This window comes from Aulonocara sp. 'chitande type north' Nkhata Bay, linkage group LG8, assembly GCF_057382095.1.
Source record: "Aulonocara sp. 'chitande type north' Nkhata Bay isolate Kocher_YH1m ecotype deep benthic linkage group LG8, A_spYH_male_GT1.1, whole genome shotgun sequence".
Lineage (NCBI taxonomy): Eukaryota > Metazoa > Chordata > Actinopteri > Cichliformes > Cichlidae > Aulonocara > Aulonocara sp. 'chitande type north' Nkhata Bay.
In genome coordinates this window covers 1,581,299-1,598,724 of record NC_141351.1, presented here as the reverse complement: position 1 = coordinate 1,598,724, position 17,426 = coordinate 1,581,299, and the positions used below count along the sequence as shown (strand labels likewise).

The following is a 17,426-nucleotide window of genomic DNA, read 5'->3' as shown; positions in this document are numbered from 1 at the left end:
AGGGAGGATTCAGGATCACCTGGTCCAGCCCTAACTATATGCTTTAGCAAAAAGGAAAGTTTTAAGCCTAATCTTGAAAGTAGAGATAGTGTCTGTCTCCCGAATCCAAACTGGAAGCTGGTTCCACAGAAGAGGGGCCTGAAAACTGAAGGCTCTCCCTCCCATTCTACTTTTAAATACTCTAGGAACAACAAGTAGGCCTGCAGAGCGAGAGCGAAGTGCTCTAACAGGGTGATCTGGTACTACAAGGTCATTAAGATAAGATGGGGCCTGATTATTTAAGACCTTGTATGTGAGGAGCAGGATTTTGAATTCAATTCTGGATTTAACAGGAAGCCAATGAAGGGAAGCCAAAACAGGAGAAATATGCTCTCTCTTTCTAGTCCCTGTCAGTACTCTTGCTGCAGCATTTTGGATTAGTTGAAGGCTTTTCAGCGAGTTTTTTGGACATCCTGATAATAATGAATTACAGTAGTCCAGCCTGGAAGTAATAAATGCATGAACTAGTTTTTCAGCGTCACTCTGAGACAGGATATTTCTAATTTTAGAGATGTTGAACAAATGGAAGAAAGCAGTCTTACATATTTGTTTAATATGTGCTTTGAAGGACATGTCCTGGTCAAAAATGACTTCAAGGTTCCTCACAGTGTTACTGGAGGCCAAGGTAATGCCATCCAGAGTAAGAATCTGGTTAGATACCATATTTCTAAGATTTTCAGGGCCGAGTACAATAACCTCAGTTTGATCTGAATTAAGAAGCAGAAAGTTAGCGGCCATCCAGGTCTTTATGTCTTTAAGACATTCCTGCAGTTTAACTAATTGGTGTGTGTCATCTGGCTTCATGGACAGATAGAGCTGGGTGTCATCGGCATAGCAGTGAAAATGTATGCTATGTCTTCTAATGATGCTGCCTAAGGGAAGCATGTATAATGTAAACAGAATTAGTCCTAGCACTGAACCCTGTGGAACTCCACAATTAACCTCAGTGTGTGAAGAGGACTCTCCATTTACATGCACAAATTGGAGTCTATTAGATAGATATGATACAAACCACTGCAGTACAGTACCTGTAATACCTACAGCATGTTCTAATCGCTCTAATAGGATATTATGGTCAACAGTATCGAATGCTGCACTAAGGTCTAGCAGGACAAGCACAGAGATGAGTCCACTGTCAGAGGCCATAAGAAGATCATTTGTAACCTTCACTAAAGCTGTTTCTGTGCTGTGCTGAGCTCTGAAACCTGACTGAAACTCTTCAAATAAACCATTCCTCTGCAGATGATCTGTTAGCTGTTTGACAACTACTCTTTCAAGGATTTTTGATATGAAAGGAAGGTTGGAGATTGGCCTATAATTAGCTAAGACTGCTGGGTCTAGAGATGGCTTTTTGAGTAAAGGTTTAACTACAGCCAGCTTGAAGGCCTGTGGTACATAGCCGATTATTAGAGATAGGTTGATCATATTTAAGATCGAAGAATTAATTAATGGCAGGACATCTTTGAGCAGTTTTGTAGGAATGGGGTCTAAAAGACACGTTGAAGGTTTGGAGGAAGTAATTATTGAAGTTAACTCAGAAAGATCAATTGGAGAAAAAGAGTCTAACTTAACATCAATGGTACTAAAGTAGCTGTAGATAATATTACATCTGTGGGATGATTACTGGTAATTTTTTCTCTAATGATAAAAATTATATTTGTGAAGAAGTTTATGAAGTCATTACTAGTTAACGTTAAAGGGATGGTTGGCTCAAAAGAGCTCTGACTTTTTGTCAGCCTGGCTACAGTGCTGAAGAGAAACCTGGGGTTGTTCTTATTTTCTTCAATCAGTGATGAATAGTAAGATGTTCTGGCTTTGCGGAGGGCTTTCTTATAAAGCAGCAAACTATTTCTCCAGGCTAAATGATGATCCTCTAAATTTGTGACACGCCATTTCCTCTCCAGATTACGAGTCATCTGCTTTAGGCTACGTGTTTGAGAATTATACCATGGAGTCAGGTACTTCTGATTTGAGGCCTTAGTTTTCACTGGAGCTACAGTATCCAGAGTGGTACGTAGTGAGGAGGTGAAATTATTAACAAGATAATCGACCTCTGTTGGGGTAGCGTTCAGATAGCTGCTCTGCTCTGTGTTGGTACAGGACATTGAAGATGATAACAGTGGGTGGATTATATTCTTAAACTTAGTTACAGCGCTTTCAGAAAGACATCTACTTTGATAAAGTCTACTCTCCACCGCTGTGTAATCAATTATTGTAAATGTAAATGTTATCAGGAAATGATCAGACAGGAGAGGGTTTTCAGGAAACACTGTTAAATGTTCAGTTTCTATGCCATATGTTAAAACAAGATCTAGAGTGTGATTAAAGTGGTGGGTGGGTTCTTTTACATTTTGAGAGAAACCAATTGAGTCTAATAACAGATTAAATGCCATGTTGAGGCTGTCATTTTTAGCATCTACATGGATGTTAAAATCACCCACAATAATTATTTTATCTGAGCTCAGAACTAAATTAGATATAAAGTCTGAGAAATCAGACAGAAACTCTGTGTAAGGCCCATTCTTCAATGGATAATGACATTGTTTTATTCCAGATCCACTTCTTGTTTCTTTTAGAAGTTATGCCAGAATTACTTGCAGAATCTTGTTAGGTGAGCAGAGAAAATAAAAGAAAATATATATATGTTCTGGCAGAAAGTTTAAATGTATGCAGCAGACAGAAGGTCTGTTGCTTTGGATAGTGCATTTTGTGTGGAATTGAAACCATTTCCTGCACTACATTTAATGCGGGGCTTTATTGTGTTAAAATACCCTGTCTAAGAATTCAGTGCAGAACAGCTGACATTTCTATTTGCAGTATAGACAAATACTATTGTTCATAATCAGAGGGTTCAGAAATTCCTTGCTTCTATTTCAAGGTCACATTTGCTACAGCAGAAAGCAACATCCTAATGGTTGTCTAAACTTAGCACAAAAGTAAGAAAATGTGTGTTTGGTTGATGCTTCTTGAAAATAAATCTTACGCCTTTGGAAAGCAAGGGTACTGGTTATTATAAGCAGACCTTTGACAAAAAAATTAAAAGTGAGTGAGCAAAGTGAGCAAACCCACTCTGGACACTAACTAAAATTAAACTGAATTAAAAGAAACGTTAAAATAAAAATAAATATAAAAAATAATTAGACATTAAAAACTATAATAACTCTGATGGAAACCTGTTTATTTCCCCTAAATAGTACCACATTTGTAAGGAACATGCATGTGTGTGTTAAGCAGCAGAGTTGAGCATGTGGATGGATTATCTCAGCTGTTCTCCTGACTGACGTTTGGTCCGTTTAAAAATCTTTTTCCTGCCATGTGATTGCATTTGTCCCTAACCATCGTTAACTTTTATCGAGTGGAAAAAAGTTAGCATTCATCCTCCAGCCTCACTGTTTCTGTTATGCTAACCATAGCTGTGTAGCTAGCCACCACATCATTATATACCAGCTAGCCCAACTTCAGTAACCTTACAAATATCACTGCTGTTTAGTTTCCTGTCTTCATTTATGTCGAAAGATGGTGTATCATCTTTAGATGGAAACTAGCAAGCTAACTTCCTGCTGACTTCTAACTCTGTTAAATTTAATAAATTCTGTTTTCATGGATGTTAGACTTCAATGTTACACCTGGTAGAGCAGCCACACTGATCATTTTATTAAAGACAAAAGGATTTAGACAGTTTTTAACTCTCAGTGATGCTGCAGTGTTCCTGACTTTGGGACCTGAAGCAGAGTTTGGACCTGGAAACGGCTAATGAGGTCAGAATTAAAGACCAGGTTGTAAAGCAGAAGGGTTTAGTAACTGCAGCAACTGCAGAAGAACATGTGAAGCTATGGAGTGGGGTTGCTTATGATAAGGTGCCTTGTGCTTAAAAGTCACCTATGCTCTGCTGCTAACTGCAGAGTTCGAATTCTTTCCTAGCATTAATATCGGCACAAAAACTGATATTCATGGGCCGGGTACATGGTTATGTAGCTTATTTGTGGCCATACAGTGTAGGCTAGCTGGGATTTTATGGTGAAAAACTAGTCAACTTTCTTATTTCACTGCAACTCTATCAGTGACTAGATAAGTTGTTGGCTTCAGCTTTGTTTTAGACTCCTCCAGCTTGGCTTTTAGTCTTTGGCATACACTGATTCAAATCCTGAGGACATCTTGAATTGTGGTGTACATTAATCAAAAACGTGGCCTGGATTTTGAGAAGACCTTCTATTATAAAACCCCCACCAGCAGGAGATCCAGAGTTACCAGTCTTATGATAGAGAGCTGACCTCTTGCTTGATTTCTTACTTACTTCCAGCAGCACAGTTGTTAGTTTTTATTGTTGCAGTGCAAACCAGCAGGAGGCCAGTTAGGTAAAAGGGGAGAAAATGTGGGCTCATACTGGTGGATTCTTGGATGTCTTTTACAGGGCAAAATTCCCTGACGTGTGGGCTTGTGTGTGTGTCAGATGTGGATTTGGAGGAGTTGGGGAGTGGGGAAGGCCAGACAGCAGTGAACAAAAGTGAGAGAGACTCAGTGAGAGCACCAGACAGCCTAGCTGAAATACCAAGCCTTCTGTATGCATGCGTGTATTTGCAGATGTGTGTGAGTGGTGTTGCGGGTCAGGTCCCTGTGTTTGCAGCCCGTTCATACAGAAGAAGCAGGGATGAGGGAGAGAGAGGAGCTCAGGAGAGCCATAGAGCAGAGTGACCGGCTCCTTTCCAAGGTCCGTGAACTAGAGGAGCAGAACACCCAGCTTAACAAGGAAAAGAATGAGGTGGCCACTAAATACCGAGCTGTAAGTCTCTGCTGCTTTTCCCTCTATGCCTCAACTTTATTCTTTCCCTTTCCCCTTTAAATAAGAAATTCTTTTGTTTCACTAACTTGATACTTTGGAACTCACATAATTTGTGATTAAGCTTGAATTTCTGCTCGATAAGGGATTTTGAACGTGGTCATTATACCAGCCCCTAGTGTATGAAATTAAGTGGATAATGATACCTTTGCTGAGGGAGAGACAGAAAGAGAGAGAGGGATGGAGTCACTGTGGCAGTCGTATTAAATCTGGATTTTCCTTTTCTTGCTGTGCTGACTATTTTCCAACTGATTATTTCATGTAGTGAAGAAGCACAAAGTATCTTATTTTTATTTGTTTTTGTACCCAGACTGCTGTCAGTGCTGTGGGGCACCATACTGTTCCTTGGCTTCAGACTCACAGTATTACTGGTTTATTCCAAGGAGGAGTGTTTGAGTGGCACATTCCCTTCTTTATAGCTTCATAGGAGAAATAGAACAACCATTTTCTTGTCAGTCCATTAAAGAAGCACGACAAAACTAGCATTAGCACAAAAGCAAAATTACAAATAAATGATATCGTTTCTTTTTTCTTAATTTGCAAATACCTGAAGTGACACGTGTGAACTCAGCTTTTACCCACTGAGGATTAAGTCTGGTGATGACTCCAACCCCAATCCTAACCCTTACTCTAACAATAGGTTTAAGTCTAAGCAGTTAGGGAAACAAAGAAAGTAATCATTTTAACTAATCTACATCAAAAAATGTTCACATTAAAATAAAAATCCATTTAGATTTTCTTGAAAACATAGGTTAGGAGTAACCTCCTATGACAACTTCAGAGTACTATTAGGTACTAATCAAGTACTACTTTTGCAGGACCAGGCTGTTTGAGATATAAACTGGAGTGTAAATGTGGGACAGTCTCTTCTTCTTGTTGGTGGTCTTGCCATTCTGGTTGTGATACTGCCCAGAGTTCTATGCTAAACAAACATGACAAAACAGAAACCTTCACCTGTCTATGAGCTCTGGGCTTTTGGCCACCATCCCCTCTCCTAGTCTCCAAATCAACAATGGGTTAACTTAGTTTGTGTTACCTGTTTTGGTGCTCTGCATGTCTAGGAAGCCTGTGTGTAAGGCTTCAGACAATCTTTGTGAAGCAAAGGTTTCTGTTGTTTAAGATTTTTGGTAGTTACATCAACGTTAACTTCCACCAGTGAACCCCTTGGCGATGGGGTTAGAAGTAGGTTAGGTTGGATTTTAGCTATGTTACACAATTAGAAGATGTTACTGTTCAAATCAACTCTAAATTTGGCCTGACAGCTTCTTCTCTTATAACGTCTCTATTTGGTTAATAGGTGACAATTCAATATAAAGGGGAAGATTTGAACCTAACCCTGACAAGTGCAACAGTATCGACTTCTTATACTTGTGCGGCTTTTCCATAAAACATTATTTAGAAGTTGAACCAGAAGCTCCTTTTTACTGAACACAAATCCTGATGTTAGGATGTCTCAGGAAGAAAAACTTGAAAGTTTAAAAAGTTCAAATAACTGCTTTCTATGTTGTATTGAGTTAGGGCATTATTTAGAGAGATTTAGGTGCTTCAAGATAACTTATTAGTTGTGAGAAATAAATCCATCCTTCAGGCAGAGGATTTAGTGTGAGAGTGCTGCTGCCAGTATTTGTTGAAAATGCTCCAGGGTTGCCCATGGGATCTGGTCATTATTGGTGCTGAGTGCCTTAGCAGACTTTTCATATGGCTTTGATGGAATACATCATAAAGGCTTTCAAGGAGCTGGACCGTGGCCTTTGTCACTGTATTTTACCAGCAATCATCTTTCTTGTCCTTGTGTGCCTCTAATTACAGTGACCTTCAGAAGATTTCTTCTGCATAGTCACTTTGTTTGATGACTTGCAGCTGATCTTCCTTTCTTTATTGATATAACAAGTAAGTCTTTAAAGTGGGTTTAATTCGGAGGAAAAGAATTTCCTTTATAATCAGCATTCTTCCAAATTTTATAAAGTTACTTCAGCAGAGACAAAGTGTTAGGACTATAATCCCCCCCCCCCCCCCCCCTTTTTATTACCCTTTTAGAGTAGAACATAACTTTTTATTGAAATCACCAGGTGTGCACTGGCTCCCACTGTGTCTTTTTTTCACTGCTTAGATTAGCCAGCCACAAATAATGACGTGAATCTGCGGAGGAGACAGATCAGCCAGCAGAGTTCATATCTTGGAGACCTCCAGATTTGACTGCAGTGAAAAATGTGACCCCTTGTCAGACTTGTTTAATGCTAAGGAAGACTTCCAGTTTTCCAAGGGGAGTTTTGTCTCAGACTTCATTACCCAAGTTGTTTGCTAAGGGACACATCTGTTATCTGGGGTACAATAAAATCCTCCTTATGAATCAACCCTGATGCATATCTGCCCTGTTAGGTCAACACTGTTCTGGCAGATTGACATTCTGTTGGCTTACTGTTAATAAAGGGTCATATACTATTAGACTGTCAACCTCAACAACCAAAAAGATGAAAGTTTTCCACTTTGTTGGTCTGGCTTTCCAATATTAAACTAAAGCGATTCAATCCAGCCTGTGAAAAAGATCATTTTGCTTTCCTTTTCAACAGCTGGTTTTGTGGAAAGACAGCTGACAAATTAAAAAGAAAAACTCAAATCTTTTAACCCCTACAGTACAGACACCCAGCACCTTTGTTATGCTGTGGTGGCATTTTACAGGCGTGGTTTGGGTCAATAGAGAGAAAGGTCACAAATTACAAATTAGTACAAAGTTGGTCTGAATGACCAGCTTTGTTATATGATTTCAACTAGTTTATGGAACTATTCCTGTCGTATGTGGTGGCCCATCTCCGTATCAGTTTTTTTCTTGAAGTTAGTTATTTGGAGTGAGGCCAGCAGACACCAATCAGCTACAGATCCTTTTGACAGAATACTTGTCAGTCAAAGTAGCCCTAAATCAACTCAAATTAATACTATTCAATTCAATTTACAACAGTAGTTGCCTTATGGTGCTTTATATTGTAAGGTAAAAACCCTACAATAAACTCCGGCTTATAGTGTACGTTAAAAAAATCCAGTATATAGATAAATGACAGAATGAGTTATGACAGAATGCACATTTGTTATGAAGGGGCAAACTATACATACAGTAAAAGCCAAAAACTTCCTACTAGCCTCTAAACGTGTTATTTCATATTTTAAAGTTAGGTATTTTAACATGGAAGTATATGGCGATTGAGTCACTTTTGGATCTAAAACCAAGTGTCCATTTGTGGAACTGCAACCTTTTAAACTCTGCCTTGGCTTAAAAATTTCAGGAGGTTTCTGCAGAACAAGCATAGTACTAGCACATCCATAGTTAATATGATATCTGAGTTTAAATTAAATTGACAAACTTTTCCATTCCTGACCTGTTAGTGTGGCTACAGAAAAAAAAAAGGCAATACTAAAGAACAGATGGTAAAACTAAATGAGGAATTTGAGGGTTGACACTGCATGATAAGCAGAGTTTTCCTTTTTCTGATATTCAGACCAACTTTGGTACAAATGGATATAAACAGAAAATGCCACTGTTTACCGCCCAGTTACTGCTAATGGGAAATAAATGTGCCTTCCTGCAGCACTATCCAGATGCCCCAATTCTGCATGTGGAAAAACTTTCAGCCTGGATAGACTTTGGAGTTTCTGAGGCCTGAGGCGAACTGTGGGACAAAAGACTGGCAGGGAGAGATGAATGAGCAGTGTAAAGAAGAGGAGTGAGTAGGGTAAAGAGAAGCTAGGGAATAGAAGATTGACTTCAAGGGCAAGAGGGAGCGAGCAAATGAATGGAAGAACAAATTAGTCAGGAGTGATAAATTTTGACAGGAGTTGGAACTGGAAAGCCTGCGAAATAATGCTAGAGACACATTACTTTTGTAGTTGGAAGATATTTCATGATGAAGTTTTTATATTTTCTCCTTTACTTTGCACCAGACACATTTACCTTATATGCAAAAGATGTCTGCTTTTAGGTTAGGAGGACAAAAAAACCCAGCATAAGGAAATCACGCGATCATTTAAAACTAGTAGCAATAACGAGCCCGGATAAATGGGATGGTTGCCAATTTGCAAGCACAAGACAATGGTTATTGTAAAGACTGACATTCCTGTAGTCAGATATTAAATTAAATTTGCTCAAAGCACAGCTATGAAAAAGTGCAGCTTCTCAGGAGTGTTAGCATTTAAATAATCTGTGCAAAAAGATCCAGCAGATGAACCCGTAGCCTCCCCTTCCCTCTGGGGTTATCACTCATCTTACCCTGATGATGTTAAAAGGATGGCTGTCAGTTAAATACCAGGCATCTGGCCTCAATGTGGCAATATTTTGAGCTTGAGACACTATACAACTATTGGCTGCATTTGGCACTGAGAAAGCCAACACAGCCAAAGACATGTAACCAGAGGGCTTTCCTGTTATGCTTTTGCCTAGTAACCATGTCCTCACATTACATTATAACTCTGTAATCACAGTCAGCTGTCATTTCAATCTCTGGATGAATGAATAAGACCTAAAACAGCAGTGTAAACAGGAAATGTGCTGTGTTTCATAAAGTGACTTGGTTCTAGAGTTGGTATAATGAAAATCTGATATAGTCTCGAGTTATCTGTGTGTCTGAGTCACTGGCAGCTGCTTGTCAGATATGCGAGTGTTGGTGTTGGACATGAGCAGTGTCTGGTTGGGCAGCCTGGACGAGCACAGGCTCAGGCTTCTCCAGCTCTAGTGGGAGTAACATGAACAGAACTCTCTGTGCTGCCACTCTGCATAAGAACCCAGACCGCATTGTCAAAATAAAACAGTATAAATTCTCAGAAAGCCTATGTTTGTCTTTTTTTGTGGCTGGATATCTTTCATGATGGCATTGGCTTGTCCTGCCTCATATATCTGTGTCCACTGTTGGACGACTTTAAATTCAGTGTTATTCTAACTCTTTGTAAGTTAGGAAGGTCGTGTGTGATTTTAGCTGCACATTCTGTGGTTTAGAGGGGGATAAGTCATATACAGCACATGATTTTGTTTTTCCTGATACTTCCAATTATATATATGTTAGATATAATTAATGTTACATATTTACTCATTATAGTTTCTGCTGTGTTTTGTGACATAAATATACATCATTATGTACAGGTAGCATGCTACATACCAAGGCTTTTACTTTCCTAAAAATAACTTAAAACAAAAAATATGTGAGATACTGTTCTTTACTTGTATCACTCAAAAGAATAACATATATACATTAATGATACTCCTATCATGCTTCAGTACAGCCACCATATTCCTGTGGTAATCAGTTTCCACTGACAAGTTTGTTCTTGTCTTAATCACAGTACCATCTCCATTATTGATGTTAGCTCAAATAAGGAAATGCTTGGTTAAGTCTTTGTGGGGTCTCAGTAACTTCATTAAAAAAAACAAAGGAAACCCCCCCTATCAACACTTAAATGTAAAGCACAATACGCCTCTTTGTTCTTGCTAAGATGAATGCTGTGGCATTGTGGGGGACCATGTGGGCGTGGGCACACATGACATTTATGTCAATTATAACCGAGAGGAGAAAAGGCATTCTGACTTACTGCCCTTGTTTTTTCTTTTCTCTGCTTGGGCTTTGAGGGTACAGCTGAGGGCTGCGTTTCTGTGGTAGAAAGGCACAACTTTACAGGCTTTTCTTTGGACCTGACATCCTACACCAACCACCATCCCTGTGGGACACCCTTGGATCCCCACCCGAGAAACTAGGGAGAACCACCTGTTTCTGGACTACAGCAAGGGAATAAAGCAGCAGAGGTAGCCTTTGTGGTGAAACAGCCTTGAGAGTGGACCAAATAGTGGCAATTTCAAAGAGGTCCAAGTACAGAGGAATGTTTGGATTCCAGCAGCTTATACCAGCACACCCATATGGCTGATTGAGTGGGAGTGGAAGAACGAGATAAAAAAAAACAAAGAAGAAAGACAGGGCTGATAGATTAAGGAAGGAAAAGAATGGTGAGCAGAGCTGCAAATGTGTAAGGGAGGGGATCTGTAGGGTGAGTATAGACGAGAGCAACACCAGGGAGGGAATTACTACTGTCACTCCTCTTCAAACCCACCTGTAACAACCAGAACAGCTGTACACCCAGTCAAAGGAAGAGAAAAAGGCTCAGTTACGCCTAGCTGTGGGACGGAAATACTGTTGGGCAAGCTGCGGCAGGTGAAGTTGGAAGCGTGTACGGTAGAGGAAGTACCACAGAGATGATGTCTGGGAGACGAAATCAGTGTCGTCACCCCATTTTTGATGACTCAGAGGAAGCCAATGGGAACCACGCAGATAATGGACCAGAACCAGAACCTGAGGAACTGGATTGGGATAGCTATAGCACCACACTGGAGCACAGAATAGCAGCTGTGGGTAAAGCATACAATAAAGTAAAGCATATATTAGGCTAATTCTGGAGTATATATTGTGCTGGGAGAATTTTGGTTTTTTAAGATAACCGGTGTCTTCATAGCAGGAAAAGCACACAAGTTACTCTGTAGATATTTAAGTTCTCCAGTAAACACCACAAACTAAGGCAGGTAAATGTTAAAAATGCCAGTTGCCTGACATTTTATTCTTTATTTGTATATTTAATTATATTCCTTATTACTTATAATAATTATTTTATTGCTTATACCTCTGTGTCTCCTCCTGTGACATATGGTAAACTTGAGTTTAAGCTAAGTGAAGAATTTGAAACTAAGTATAAATAGTAAAAAAAAAAAAGTAATAGTGGCATATGTTCTCTTATAGTCTAGCAGTTGTGAATTACCAGGACAATTTTGTAGTTTTTGGCTTTTGGCTGTAGTTGGCTTTTGAGACTGTGTATGAAGTGGTAGAAAAGGTAAGAGATATTAGCAGCTCTTATAAATGAATTTTTGGGGCTTTTTTGCACCTTAAATAACGCAGTAAATATAGACAAGAAAGCATGTAGAAGTTAAAGTTATCAAAAGTATAAACTGTTTGTTTTTTTTAAGTGACAGTCGTTGTGAAATGCTTAGATAGTATAAAAATATTAGCAGTAGTTCTAATAGCAATGCTAGCTAAAACGCCACTGCTGAGTTATAGCTAGCATAGCAGGACAAGCTTTAAATACTATTTCGTTTCAAAGGTAAACAAGGTATAACACTTAACAAATGTTGTTCTTTACAGAATTTTACATCTATATATATATATATAAACACCCAGCACGCCCCTGCGGGCGGTTTATCCTTCAAGCTCGGGTCCTCTACCAGAGGCCTGGGAGCTTGAGGGTCCTGCGCAGTATCTTAGCTGTTCCCAGGACTGCGGTCTTCTGGACAGAGATCTCCGATGTTATTCCTGGGATCTGCTGGAGCCACTCGCCTAGCTTGGGAGTCACCGCACCTAGTGCTCCGATTACCACGGGGACCACCGTTACCTTCACCCTCCACATCCTCTCGAGCTCTTCTCTGAGCCCTTGGTATTTCTCCAGCTTCTCATGTTCCTTCTTCCTGATATTGCTGTCATTTGGAACCGCTACATCGATCACTACGGCCGTCTTCTTCTGTTTGTCTACCACCACTATGTCCGGTTGGTTAGCCACCACCATTTTGTCCGTCTGTATCTGGAAGTCCCACAGGATCTTAGCTCGGTCATTCTCCACCACCCTTGGGGGCATCTCCCATTTTGACCTCGGGACTTCCAGGTTATACTCGGCACAGATGATCCTGTACACTATGCCGGCCACTTGGTTGTGGCGTTCCATGTATGCCTTGCCTGCTAGCATCTTGCACCCTGCTGTTATGTGCTGGATTGTCTCTGGGGCATCTTTACACAGCCTGCACCTGGGGTCTTGCCTGGTGTGATAGACCCCAGCCTCTATGGATCTTGTACTCAGAGCTTGTTCTTGTGCTGCCATGATTAGTGCCTCTGTGCTGTCTTTCAGTCCAGCTTTGTCCAGCCACTGGTAGGATTTCTGGATATCAGCCACCTCCTCTATCTGCCGGTGGTACATACCGTGCAGGGGCCTGTCCTTCCATGATGGTTCCTCGTCTCCCTCCTCTTTCTTGGGTTTCTGCTGCCTGAGGTATTCACTGAGCACTTGGTCAGTTGGGGCCATCTTCCCAATGTATTCTTGGATGTTCGTTGTCTCATCCTGGACTGTGGTGCTGACACTCAGCAGTCCCCGGCCCCCTTCCTTCCGCTTAGCGTACAGCCTCAGGGTGCTGGACTTGGGATGAAACCCTCCATGCATGGTAAGGAGCTTTCTTGTCTTTATGTCAGTGGCTTCTATCTCCTCCTTTGGCCAGCCTATTACCCCAGCAGGGTACCTGATCACGGGCAGGGCGTACGTGTTGATGGCCCGGATCTTGTTCTTACCATTTAGCTGACTCCTCAGGACTTGCCTGACCCTCTGCAGGTACTTGGTGGTTGCAGCTTTTCTAGCGGCCTCTTCATGGTTCCCATTCGCCTGCGGGATCCCCAGGTACTTGTAACTGTCCTCTATGTCTGCAATGTTGCCTTCTGGTAGTTCAATCCCCTCAGTTCTGACTACCTTCCCTCTCTTTGTTACCATCCGACTACACTTCTCCAGTCCGAACGACATTCCAATGTCATTGCTGTATAGCCTGGTAGTGTGGATCAGTGAATCAATGTCTCGTTCACTCTTGGCATACAGCTTGATGTCATCCATGTACAGGAGGTGGCTGACAACTGCTCCGTTCCGTAGTCGGTATCCGTAGCCAGTCTTGTTAATGATCTCACTGAGGGGGTTCAGGCCTATGCAGAACAGCAGTGGGGACAGAACATCTCCTTGGTAGATCCCGCACTTGATGGCAACTTGTGCTATGGGCTTGGAGTTGGCCTCTAGTGTTGTGCGCCACATCCCCATTGAGTTCCTGATGAAGGCTCTTAGGGTCCCATTGATCTTGTACAATTCTAGGCATTCCAGTATCCAGCTGTGGGGCATTGAGTCATAGGCCTTCTTGTAATCAATCCAGGCAGGTCTTGCAGTCTCGGCTGACTGTTCTGTCTACCAGTAGCTGGTGTTTTGCGCCTCTGGTATTCTTGCCAATTCCTTTCTGTGTCCCGCTCATGTATTGACCCATGTGCCTGTTTGGCTCATGGTGGCTCAGCAGAACTAAAATATATATCCTGCTGCTTTTACACAGGCACTCACATAACGCTCAGCAATTCTCTGCGCGATCAACCTCTCATATGTTTAAGCTTGCTGCGGGAGATTTCACTTGTCATGTTTGCATAGTAAGCTAACGATTAATAAGACGATGTCAGAGGAATTGGTGCGCAAATTATCATCACTCACCAATCAGTGCTGTCGCTCTCTATACACAGTTCGCGTGATTGCAAAGTGAAAGCAAAAAACAAGCGCAAATTCAAACGCGATTTCAATATGTCACATATTGACAGTGGCTCACCGATGCCAATGACATAATTACCCAGCTACATTTCCGAAAGAATGCAAAAGTATTGACATATATTTTTCCTTCCTACAATAGCCCGACGGGCAGGGAAGAGATAGATTTTGGTAGCCCGACTGGAAAAATCGCTAGCCCCAGGACGTCGGGCTAGCGATTTTGCGAGCCCTGTATCTGATCACTCATCTTGGGCTATATTCTCAGCAGCATATTAAACATATCAGGTCCCCATAAGGAGAATCATGTGCTAACGGCTGTCTAAATGACTCGGGTAAAGTTTGTAGCATGCATGCTTGTTGTTTTTGTCTGCTTCCACTTGTCTTTGCACTAGGATGATGTAAATGTGCAGTCATATTCGTTGTGTTCCCACTAGTGCTTTCAGGTTAATCTCGTTGAAATGACCTTAACGCCACAACACAGCAAATCTCCGTTAACGAGCTACCCCTGATCGCCCCGTGCGTGGGGCTAGACGGCCAACACGTTAACGAGCTAACTGCGCTAACACACTAGTTCCCACCCATGTAATTAAGCATTAAGCATTGCGTGGCACATCCAACATACTGTTTTACTTTAGTCCATGACGCGCTTACCTTCAGGGTCATACGTCACATGAAAACCAAAATAATTCCAAACACCAGATCTGAATGAGGGTGGGAGGTTCAATTTGCCATGTTGCAAGGAGAGCTTAACTTCTGTCTCGCTAGCTTGCCCTGCGCTCTTCCTTCTGATGATGCTGTCTGTGTTGAGCGCTCAGTGGATCTGCGCTCGACAGTGCAGCCTAGGCGGAGTAGTCGAACGCAGATTCACTGAGCGCTCAACACAGACAGCATCGTCAGAAGGAAAGTTGATAAAATAAATTACAAATTTTGTATTGTTCGATACATATGCGTACCGAACCGAAAGCACTGTATCGAACGGTTCAATATCGATACGAATATCGTTGCACCCCTAATATATATATTAAAATACATCATTGTAAGACAAGGATGTGTGTTTTATCATGGGGATTCTAGCTGGGCCTACCCTAGTTAGCTAAAAGCAACAGAAAAATGGATAGCGAAGAGTAAAATTTAAACGGGTAGATAACTGATAATAACAGGTTGAAGGATATAGCCTGTGAGGAACCAGCTATGAAGGACAGTATCGATGCCGTCTTGTTCCAGTAGCCCACTTCTCATCAGGGTGTCCTGGTTCCTCAACACCCGACATGGACCTTGTTAATCCGGGTAGGCTTGATTTAGTATAGGGGTTCTAGCTTAGGACCCTTACTGGATAGAGAAACCCGGGGCAGGAATCGGAGCCCTAGGTGCAGTGACTCCCAAGCTAGGTGAGTAGCTTTAGCAGATCCCAGGAACAACATCCAAGATCTCTATCCAGAAGAACACAATCCTAGGAACAGCTAAGATACAGCACAGGACCCTCAAGCTCCCAGGCCTCTGGTAGAGGACCTGAGCTTGAAAGATTGATGGCCCGCAGGGGCAAGAGGGGAATTTATATATACTTTTATAGTTTACAATGTATCGCAAAACAGTTTCTTTTGGTTTAAGAATTCAGTCTCCAGCACAACAGTATCTGATGGATGTTTGTACAATGCCAATGTTTTGTTTTGTTTTTACTGGTTTTAGCTTAAAGAAGGCCATTGATATTAAGCTCCCTTTTATAATTACATCTTAATTACAGTCCATTAAAAGACAATGGAATCACACTCATGATCTATTAACTTAAGGGATAATGTCAATTTAAGAGACTGCTACATAAATTTCTAATGTAGAAAATGCCAGTGCATTATGAAACCCACTGTATCAAAAGATTTTTACAGAATTATAAGTACAGGTAGGACAAGCTATTGTATATTAATTACTGGTTGACTGAACAACCTCCTTCCTGCAGTTCTGTGTATTGCATATCTCACTATAGAAAAATGTATGTGCAAATTTGTTTGCACATACCCTTTGTGTTAAATAGGCTTGTATTCCATTCATACCTGGTAATACCTGTTTAGTAGTGACGAGGTAAAAGGGTTAAAGGTGCAAACAGCTTTGCACAGAAACTTGTGCGAGGAACTTAAAAAAAAGCACGGAAAGTCCTCCAACCAAGTACTTTTATGGAAATAAATGCAGATGGAAATGTGGTTGCTTGATCATTTCACAAATGCCCAGATATCTGGGTATGCTATTTGCTCATTTCTAAATGCCTTGCCCATGATGACTGGCCTATAAGAAAGTAACTGTAACAAAAGCAAAGCTCTCATAATATGGCCCTTTCACTACTGTTATGGATGGCAACTGATTAAATGATCTGGTGTTTGGTAGAACTTGCTTATCTGGTTGGTAATACACGTGACCATGTTACTTCTTAGCAGGACTATATTAAGGCAAGTGCACACTGACAGAGAGACGGTTCTTTGTGAAAGAGGATAAATTTCATCCTGTGGTAAGATTATCTTTGCATGAACGTCTTGAGGTTTGCTTCAGCTTCTTTAATTCAGCAAATCCCTTTATATTACATGTTTATCCTTAGCCTTTTACTAACAGTGTCAGCTTTTTCTTACCTTATCTTGCCCTTCTTTAAACTCCAGCGACACTGAGTTTGACAAAACTATTATGTTGCTGCATAAAAGATCTTTTACAACTAGATTAGAAGTTGGTACAAGGTCTGAGGACTGTGCAAAAAACAGTAAAACTGGACAAAAATTATTATTCGTAGCATATCTGGCACAAAATGAAATCCAGCCAATGCAATAATCTCCATAATACAGATCTACAGATTCATTCAGTTGAAAAGTAAGTGATTTAACTCTTAACCCCCAGGAGCAGGAGAGTGCCCAGGTATCTGAGCATCGCTGTGCCCAACTGGAGAAGGCAAGGCGTGAGCTGGAGCAGCAGCTGGAGGAGGAGGAGGTCTGCTCAGCCCAGCTGGCCCTTCACAGAGACAGGCTGGAGGCCGAGTGCAGCAGCCTCAGACGAGACCTGGAAGAGCTGGAGAGCGCTCTGACTGTAGCTGAAGAGGATAAACAGGTAGGGCATTTTTGGATCTTCGTGATATGATAATCTCTGGAACAAGGATTTTTGCGCAGAAAGAGAAGGACTGATTTGTAATATGGAAGGAGCATTTAGGAAGACGACAGATTGGCAGATGAAGGTA

The 17,426-nt window shown here is 41.2% G+C and overlaps 1 protein-coding gene across 3 annotated transcripts in view; it reads left to right on the top strand.

Annotated features, from left to right (window-relative positions):
* The window catches only part of LOC147322797 (putative uncharacterized protein MYH16), a 60,025-nt gene that overhangs the window by 11,496 nt on the left and 31,103 nt on the right, over positions 1 to 17,426 (top strand). Inside the window, exons 1-2 of one of the 3 annotated variants that reach the window (XM_086304971.1) lie at positions 4,653 to 4,819; positions 17,093 to 17,299. In XM_086304971.1, coding sequence (XP_086161097.1) covers positions 4,688 to 4,819; positions 17,093 to 17,299 — 339 coding nt within the window. In that variant the 5' untranslated portion in view covers positions 4,653 to 4,687. Of the gene's footprint in view, positions 1 to 4,652; positions 4,820 to 10,487; positions 11,256 to 17,092; positions 17,300 to 17,426 lie in introns of those variants that run through there. The other 2 variants (XM_086304970.1, XM_086304972.1) reach the window with 2 other exon arrangements.